We start from the raw sequence: 10,321 nt of genomic DNA on the forward strand, positions 1-10,321 counted from the left end.
ATACCCATTTTTCTCTTTTACTCCTGTAATCTTCAAATAATAATAAAAAGATTATTCTAAACATCTTTTCTTTATATATAATATTTTGAGTGGATCATTTATATTCGACCCAATTATAAATTTTTAATATTTTTACTTGGATTTGCAATATATTTTTAATAATTTTAAATGTTATTTTATTTTTAAATTATAATAACAATTAAAAAGTCATAATTTCTACTTTCATTTAAACCGTATTAACTAAGAATTTAATATAACTTTTGTTCTCTTATAAATGGTTAAATAACTATCTTATTAGGTTCATTCTTTAATAGTTGTATATAGCTCTTTTGATTTTATTTCTTGTTAATATGAATTTATTTATTGTTTTGACTCGTTTGTTCAGTCACAACTTTATTTTAACATGTCTCAAAAATAATATTAGATTGGTTGAGAGTTATTCCCACTTATTTTTAATACCAAAGAAAAATAACTTAATAAATTAGAATAAAAACTATAAAATGAAATAAAATAAAACATTCTTTCTCAATAATCACTAAGGCGGTTTCGGTTACGTCCGATTTTACCTTTTATTTTACAAATCGGTTAACCGACCAGTATTGATATCGATTTTACCGGTTTTAAAATCATTGATTTTGGTCATTACCGGTCGGTTAATCGATTTAACCGTGAATTGATAATTCAATTTTTTAAATTAAGTATTAAATTTATTAAATAATTTTTTTTAAATCTTGGTTTGTGTAGTAATTTTATGTTATTCTCCATTTTTTATATGTATTATATTATTGTTATAATATAATATATTATTATAATATTTCATAAATATATTTAGAAATATTTTACAATATATTATATTATTTAAACAATATTATATAATATAATATAATATATTATTATAATATTTCATAAATATATTTAGAAAAATAAGAAAAAACTTATGAATAACTATATATTATTATTGGATTAATCAAAACATACTATTTGTAAAAAAAATCTGTCTACCAATATCCCAAGTGTTTATATATATTTATATATAAATATATATAAATATATATCATGAAAAAAACTATAAATGCAATTATAGTAAGAAATCACTTGATTAAGGTATATCCAGGACAACTTAAGTGTGAGTTAAATAATAGTGTAACTGATCAATCTCATGTCTAATTAAACTACATGGCATTAATCAATAGCTAAACTAACATTAGTTAGACCTATTAATTCTGTTTTTTTTTTCAATAATTATCATGTGATAGTGAACACTTATAATTAAGATCATATATTTCAAACTCAATTAAATGGATGGATGGATCATTGTTTGTACCTATTGTCCATTTAAATATATTACATAGGACAATATTGGAATATCCGAACGATAATTACGGATCGGACCAAAGTAAAACCGATGATTGAACGTGCCGGAAAAGTTAGTTAGGAGGGGCAGAAAAGTGATTGGAAGACGGCAGATTTATGGTTGGAAAATCCACCGTAGACGACGGTGGTGGATGAAAGAAAGGAAATAAAAAAGAAAGAGAGGCGTGGCTGTTTGTTAAGTGGTGGTTGGACCCCACAATTGGGCTTTGTCCCCTTCATACCCTTCAGAAATAACAGCTTTTTTTTTTAATGGCTTCGGCCTTTGGCTATATATGGTCTCCACCCTCCTCATTCTCAATACTCAACTCTCCTAGCACGTGCCTCATCATGCCCCCTTCTTCCCGCGTGATGTTCGCATTTCATTTAAATTACTACTCTATCCCTAAATTTCAATACATTCAATCATTTAAATCATGTCTCAAATGGGCCTTTTTTTTTCTCTAGTGTCACTTTCACCGCACATCCCAAATTACCACTTTATATAAAATATATATATACTTGTCTTAATCAACCATTTTCTTATAAATAAAATTGACTTTATTATACTAATTAACCTACTTTTAAACATTTTTAACTTACCTACTCCCCAATCCTCACCAGTAAATAAATGCTAATGAACCAAACAGACTTTAAACATTGCATTGACATATATTTTATGTTTTCTTTTAATCTTTACATTCTTTTATTGTTGTTTTGATCGTTAGTGATGTTTAGTATTGAAAATGATTCTGACAATAGTTTTTTTTTTTTGTATGGTGTGTTATTATTTCCTTTTGTGTGTTCATGAATTGGAAAAATAATAATATTGAAATTCAACTTTGATTAAAATTAAGATGTATTTCTTAAATTAAAATTAATATGCTAGTATAGATCTATATCTCCAGATCATCATCCCTTAAATATGATTATTATATATTAATTTTTAAATTAAGATTAACAAATTTAAAATATATTTTTTGATAAAAAAAAAGACAATTTTAATTTAAGTCCAAATTCAATTATGGTATTTCCTTCTACAAAGATATTAAGTGTCATATTCAACCTGACGTGTTATCACTCTCTTTTATATTTCATTTTAGTTTCGAAAAAGATATATACATATACTAACATAATTTTTTAAATGCAAGAAATAAGCATTAAAATAGAAAAAAGAAAAACAATATATATATATATATATATATATATATATATATATATATATATATATATATATATATATATATATATATATATATATGTAAATTAAATGTGATTTTAATTTATTAGAACAATGTGATTTTAATTGTATTTAATATTTGACCGTTTGTTTTCATCAGCTTCAAAACTAGAGTTGGGTTTGACTGGAACTTTTTATTTATTTTAAAACTATATTTTATTGGGATGTTTATTTAAATAAAATAATATTTTGAAATATTTATTAATTAGGTATGTATTAACATTGGTATTCAACTCTATACGGAAATTTTGATACACAATTACACAGTGATTCTAAATTAAATGAAAAAAATATATATATATATATATAGAGAAATGATATTCTCAACGACAAGATAGCGAAAGCAAGGCCACTAGGAGAGAGAAAAAAAATTAAAAAAAATTAAAATTTTCTATTTCCCCCCAAAACCAAAAATCCTATTATTTCTATATTTCTATTTCCCCCCAAAACCAAAATCTTATTCTTTCTCTCTCTTTTGTTTCATTCTCTCTCTTTCTCTTTTGTTTCATTTTTCCTAAACCCACTGGCGATTCTCTTCTTTCATTTTCACCGACTTCTCTTCCGATCGATCGAAATGGTAAGACTTCTTCTGTTAATGAAACGTTTTATTTTTTCCCAAAACCAAAACCCCCACGACAATCTCTCTCTTTATTTTTCGTTTCCATTTCCCAAAACCCAACCCACTGTCGATCTTACTGAAACGTTTCATCGACTTCTTATCTTCCGAACGATTGAAATATAAAGTCTTTTTTCTTTCTTTCGTTTATCTTCCGTTCGAAATGATTGTCATATCAATATTTATGATCGTTCGGAAGATAATGTTTGGCAGTGGGTTAAAATATTGATATGACCCGAAAGGAATAAGATTTAAAATGATCTACGTTAAACATAAATATTGATATGACAATCATTTCGAACGGAAGATAAACGAAAGAAAGAAAAAAGACTTTATATTTCAATCGTTCGGAAGATAAGAAGTCGATGAAACGTTTCAGTAAGATCGACAATGGGTTGGGTTTTGGGAAATGGAAACGAAAAATAAAGAGAGAGATTGTCGTGGGGGTTTTGGTTTTGGGAAAAAATAAAACGTTTCATTAACAGAAGAAGTCTTACCATTTCGATCGATCGGAAGAGAAGTCGGTGAAAATGAAAGAAGAGAATCGCCAGTGGGTTTAGGAAAAATGAAACAAAAGAGAAAGAGAGAGAATGAAACAAAAGAGAGAGAAAGAATAAGATTTTGGTTTTGGGGGAAATAGAAATATAGAAATAATAGGATTTTTGGTTTTGGGGGGAAATAGAAAATTTTAATTTTTTTTTATTTTTTTTCTCTCTCCTAGCTGGCAAGGCCACGTAGGATTCGTGGCCTTGCTTTCGCTATCTTGTCGTTGAGAATATCATTTCTCAAAAAAGAATTACATGCAAAGTTGGGTTTGGATGAGTGATGTGAAGGGAGAATAAACCTTTAAATAACCCTCCTCCCTCTTTATGAAACAAAAACAGACGGGTTCTAGAATATTCCTCCCCCCAAAGTTTCACCCTTTTTCAAATAATTCTTCTTTTCTTTTACTTGGGGATTATGAAAGAAAATAAACCGTCTAAGCTTCACAACAATTTTCTTACATTAATTTTTATATCACGGGATTTGTCATTAGAAGTATGAAATATCTAATCTTCAAGGCTTATTATTGTTACTTTTAAAATTATTAGAGACATAAAATAAAATAAAATAAAAAAAGAGAATTATTTGAAATAGAAGAAAAAAGAGAATGGGTCAAATCAACGGTCAGGATCGAACATGCGATGGAAAGCTAAAGGAATGTTGTGTGGCCTGTGGGACACACTGAGCAAATGACCTAGTACCACCACCTATCGCAACCCGGGCCGGATGGAGGGTCCGTGATGTCAATTTTATTTTCACTTTTAATTCAACTATAAATATTATATATTATAGATCATCTTTTTATTTATTTTTTTTGTTTAAAATATATATATATATATATATATATATAATAGAATGATTTAATTATTAATTATAAACATTGAATGTGTATGTATATTTGGGTAAGAGTAGTAAATATCATTATTTGCCAAAAACAGTTTTTGTTGACATGAATTTATAGTCAGGAGGAAGTTAAATAGAATGTTTTATTAAGAATATAAAGTTTTTATTAAGAATCGGATGCAAGATGTTTTGATTTTATTATATAAAATTAGGGATGAAAATATGTGCGTAATTGAATGCTCACTCATATTTGTAGGTATCCGACGGACCCTTAAATCGGGGTCGACCATGAGAGTAGAAAATGTACTCCATTAGATCAGGATCGGAGATGGAGAGAAGTCAGAGGACAACGTGAAACTCAAACTCAACATACAAATGACTCGATTATATTAATATTAAAAATAAAACGTGTTTTTTTTATTAATATTCAATGTAACGTTTTAAATGTCGTGTGATGATAAACAACATAATAAATATATTATTATTTTTTATTATTTTCTGTTTTTTAATCATTTTTTTTAATATTTTTAAAATTATTTATATCTAATGAGTATTATTTTAATAACAAAACGTTATTTCTCTTCATTTTTTATCTTCAATCTTTACTCTTTAATTTTTTTTCTTCAACTTTCATTCAGTTTTTTTTCAACCACAATAACAATAAAACTGTTATCTTTTCAATATCTACTAAGTAAATAAATAATTAGGTATGTTATGAAACTTTATCTTTTTTAACATTTTTAATATTTTCAAAGTTACGTTTTTTTATTTAAAATCTCTTACAGGTATTTAATCTAACACTAAAGTATCCAAGTGAATATGGTACCCGACGAATCGGAAATGGGAATAAAAATAAAGATATCTATCGGTGTCGGGATCAGATAGTAAAATGAAAATTGAGTTTGGGGACTTAGAAGGCAGTCTGCGCCCAAAAGGGATGATGCAAACCTTCCTCTTTGTAGCGGGAACGGTATGAACGTTTCGTCAGAAAATCGCTAAGTTGGTTAGAGTGCAGGTCCGTCACGCCAGAAGTAACGGGTTGTTCAAAGGTCTTTTCAAACGGAGTTGTTGTTAGCCGTGGGTAGTTTGATGAACTGGTTTTGGGTGCTGGTTACTTCATGACCGCATGCGGAGTATGGTACTCATTCATTGTTATCCTAGATCAACTACCCCCAACCTAATAGGTTAAAGTAATTGTTTTTCTCGATATTAAACAACTTAACTCGATGTGTAAGAGGGTATTGAAATGATCATTTATATAATCTAGTTATCACTGTCATGGATGGCACAGAAATTGAAGGAAAATATGCAAAGTAAAAAAGGTTGATTAGAAAAAACTAAAATGGGTTACAAAATAAGTTTAATTGAGTTGATGTCATTAATTCATCAATGAATATATAATTGGTTATTTTGAGAAAGAAAAAAGCTCTATCTATTTAATTATATGATACAAATGAATTAATTAAATGATTTTGAGAACAGTTTAAAGGTATAAGATGGAGTCCACTCCACTTTCTTCTTGGCTTTGACTTAACCATCACATACACACATATTATCTTGGTTTAGTGGAAGGCAAAATGATTGGATTTTGATGGTGAGTGAAACGGAGCATGTGAAATAGCAATCAACCCCATTCACCGTCGACAATACCTTTTCTTATCTTTATTCACTTATTAATCAGGTCCACGGTAAAAATGCAACTTTAACGACGTTTATGAAGAAACATTTTCTTTTCGGTCGCTAAATACATTGAAAGAACGGTGGTGATCGATCGTGTCGGCCCACTCAATCTCTAGCTAGCTAGCTGTTAATTGAATTCGTTTAAGTAGTAGATAAAACTTTTTTAGTTATTAACACATTTAAGGAAAGTAACTATTTAAGTGGTAATGATGATGATGCGTAATAATGTGATGAAAGAAATTAATAATCAAAAAAAATGAAAGTTTATGAATTAAGCGAGAATTTTTCAAAAGGGGACCCATAATATCATTATTAGGTTTGATGTTGCTTTTATATTTATTTAATTAAGATGGAAATAATTATTAATTACATTTATCAATTAGAGACAAACCAAATGATTTGAACCTTCTAAAGGTGCCAAATTTTGCAAAAGAATGAATATATTTACTTGGGTATTTATTTGATTGATCAAATTAAATGCCCTTAGCTTCTTTTGTAAAAACTATAGTGATTTCAAAGCCTCTAAATGAGTTTGCTTAGTTTTAAAGTTATTGTGTCGATCCTGATCTCTTTTGAGGATTCCAATTCCAACCATGATGTAATTAAGCAAAAATCTCAAAAGTCACCGTGCATGATTTTGTGTTTGTTGGATCTTCAAATTTTCTGGCCTTAAACCGCACTCAAGTCTATTTTCATCATTTTCCCAATACTTTTTCTCCAATGCAAGAAAAGCTTCCACATCTCATAATTAATTATCGAGTGCATATTCATCTTTTATCATATATAGTTTATTTAACCAATATTATTAACATTGTCGTCTTAAAAGTAAATAACACAAAATACAGTACATGTCGCTCAAACTTTGAATGAATGCATTGTTTCGATCGGCTATCAGAAATGATCGAAACACATAATATATAGTAGTACATAATCTCCAAGTTCAATATTTGAAAATTAAACATTAAATTTCTTATTGAAATAGTAGGAAGGAGGAGACATAGAGGACAATCTTATAAGTTGGTTGGGTGGTCTTGTCTGAATTTCTCTCCATGATCATATGGTTGAAGAATTTATTGTTTTCAACTTTGGGTTCCATCAATATATACATAAAATTCTTCCATAACAATCATTATACTTTTCTCACAGATTGAAAGCAATTTTTGTTCTTTCTCGTGGAAGTAAACTCAAATTCTTTTGATGTGAAATGTTGTAGGAACAATTGAAATTTAAAATCAAATATCCAAGCTGGACGATATCTATCGTAATCTGTTCATTGTCCCCTCTCTATCAATTCACAAACTTTGCTACGTGGTGATAGACACGATAATAATGGCTCAGTTTGAAAACACTTAAATATATATATATATATATATATATATATATATATATATATATATATATATATATATATATATATTTGTTTTTGCATTGTCATATATATAAATATGTTTGAAGACTAAAACTCAGTGAGTGATATTGTACTTTAAACAGTGAATTTCAGTACATTTGAAATATTAGAGTTGGCACAAAGCTTTTATGGACAAGTTCAATGTGGGAAAATTTGCAGCCACGGCCCACAAATAGGTGTTGTCTCTTAAGAGATATGAGCTGGGCTTGGACCGATAACAGCTTTTTTCTTTTTTTTTTTAATAATTTTAAAAGTAGATTGATTTGAATTATGAAAAAATGTATTAATATATAATGATAAAAATATAAATATATATATATTTAAATTAAAGGAATTTTAGTATTTTAATTAATAAATTATAAAATAAGTAAATAAATAAATATATATTTTCTTCTAATATCTTATGGATTTGAGTAATTTGAATATTCAATGGACCATGTTCTCAAGAATTTTGAAACTAACAAAATGAAATAATAACAAGGCCAACTTGAAATATCCAACAAACAAAATAGTCAGAGACCCACATATATAAATAAATAAATAAATAAACAAATTAAAATAAAATTTTAAAAATATAAAATATATTGAAGAATTTGCTATATGACATTCATTTATTTGAAAAATATCACTAGAATAATACTTTAAAATTTATTTTATTTTTCTTTTATAAAAAGAATTATTGTCACTATTATGACAAAATAATAGTTTTAATTTTTCTATAATGGAAAACAAATTATTTTTTAAAAATAAAAATATTTATATTTAAGGAAGAGAGTGATGAAAAAGGGAATAGAAAGACTTATTATTTTAAATTATAATTTTATTTTATGAAAAGACTTCATATGACTCAATAATATATTTAATTTGTATATAATGGTAGAAATTATTTTAAAAAATAATAATAATAATTTTAATTAAGGAAGAGAGTGATGAAAAAAAAATCGAAAATGAAGAAGGAATAAGAACTAGAATAAAGTATAATCCTATATCTTAGAAAGATCATATTAGAAGTAAAATATAAACACACCTAGAAATAACAGAATGCAATAACACAAACCATGAAAATATAAAGTTTCACCTTTGATCATAACATTGTAAACAAAAATGACACAAATATAGCAAGATTATCAAATCCATTAAGTAAAACAAAAGGAAACCAGATAAGTTCAAAACTAGCAGCCATTATCTATGAAGAACTGAGTCTCAGAAATTATAAATGAAGACCACTAGTACTAGATAAAAACAATAAGGCAAAAACCAACAGCAGGCAGGCAAGGCAGACAGGAAACAATCAACGGTATCGACGGAGAGAAAGGGTGTTGTTTCTCTTCCAGGTAGCTCTCCTGGATGGTCTTGCCTTGTGGTTAAGGTGTCCTCTACCCCTAAGACCTCTGTTCTTCTTTCCAGCAGAGGTAAGTCCCCTAAGCTCTCTGTGCTTATGGACTGGGTTACAGATCCAGTTGATTCTAGGATCATTACGGATAGCAGCATGAGCTTGGTCAACCAATATGACCTCAAAGTACTTGTAGGTTGAGTCCTGGATTGATATACAAATCAAGAATTTCATATTACATTCCAATTCAAAATCAAGAATTTGTAAGAACAAAATGAAAACACAAGTACCTCGTTGACCCAGTAAGAGTTCAGGACTCTAAGACCAGCAAGTTTCCTTCCAGCACGCTCTTCAGCAACTGAACGCTTGCTACGTTGAAACTTCAGCTGGGTAATACCCTGGTTAATGGGTTTACCATAAACAATACCCTTTGGCACTGGCCTCTTCCTTCCACCACGTCTAACACGCACACGGTACACAACATATCCCTACATATAACCAATTTCATCCATGTAAAACAGGGTTTCCAAATACAACAGATCATGTATATCATTTTCTAAAAGAGGGCCTAAGTATTAAACAGCAAGGTATATCATTTCATAGAAATCTGAAATGCATTATGAAAATATCAAAACTATTCATAGTTTGTAAGAATTTATCAAAAACTACATCATTTTCCTGCTCAATCAATCAAGATATACTATCTGAATGATAGAGAATGACAGAAACAGGCAGCAGATCCAGATTATTGAAAAAGTATAAGCATATTTCCGAATGAAAATACAGTCTCTGAAACAACTACAATAAGCTAAGACAACAGATCGGCATGTAATAGGTGGATTCAATTACCTGCTTGGCCTTGTATCCAAGACGACGAGCTTTGTCTGGGCGTGTTGGGTGATTAACACGGACGATTGAAGGAAGCTGACGATACTCCCAACACCTGACCCTCAACATGAAAGCCATCACATCGGATTGTTTCTTCCTCCATAGCTCAGAAACGTAAGTGTAAGCACCTGAATTCAAACACAGGCAAAAATACCATGAAAATTACTTGATGAGGTACCTGATTACAGAACTAGAAAACCTCGAAATCGCCGAATATAGACTACAAATGGAAACGGAAGATCTCTGAAGAGAAGAAGAAAGTGGATCGAGAGTTGCATACCCATTGTGTTGGCCTAAGCAGCTGTTCCGCCTCCTTGAGCAAGGGTTACAAGAGAAAGACAGGGATACACAAGGAGTTACGATTTATATATGTGGAAGCGGTAGGTTTAGACCTAAACTATGAAATATATGGGCCGTAAA

At 28.9% G+C, this 10,321-nt stretch overlaps 1 protein-coding gene across 1 annotated transcript; it reads right to left on the reverse strand.

Annotated features, from left to right (window-relative positions):
* Window positions 1–8,739: 8,739 nt before the first annotated feature.
* LOC124927510 (60S ribosomal protein L15) lies at window positions 8,740–10,321 on the reverse strand. Its single transcript, XM_047467939.1, has 4 exons — window positions 10,182–10,321; window positions 9,863–10,029; window positions 9,304–9,501; window positions 8,740–9,217 (listed from the first exon to the last, which is right to left on the reverse strand). Exons 1-4 carry the CDS (start codon window positions 10,183–10,185, stop codon window positions 8,972–8,974), a joined length of 615 nt encoding a protein of 204 aa, XP_047323895.1. The 5' UTR covers window positions 10,186–10,321; the 3' UTR covers window positions 8,740–8,971.

This window comes from Impatiens glandulifera, chromosome 2 (genome assembly GCF_907164915.1).
Source record: "Impatiens glandulifera chromosome 2, dImpGla2.1, whole genome shotgun sequence".
NCBI classification, from domain to species: domain Eukaryota; kingdom Viridiplantae; phylum Streptophyta; class Magnoliopsida; order Ericales; family Balsaminaceae; genus Impatiens; species Impatiens glandulifera.

Bases quoted from the DNA above. Each gene is read 5' to 3' on its own strand.
- LOC124927510 (XM_047467939.1), bottom strand. The intron at 9,502-9,862 runs GTAATTGAATCC...GGTTATATGTAG, and splicing joins TTGGATACAAGGCCAAGCAG to GGATATGTTGTGTACCGTGT. The intron at 9,218-9,303 runs GTACTTGTGTTT...ATATCAATCCAG, and splicing joins ACTCTTACTGGGTCAACGAG to GACTCAACCTACAAGTACTT.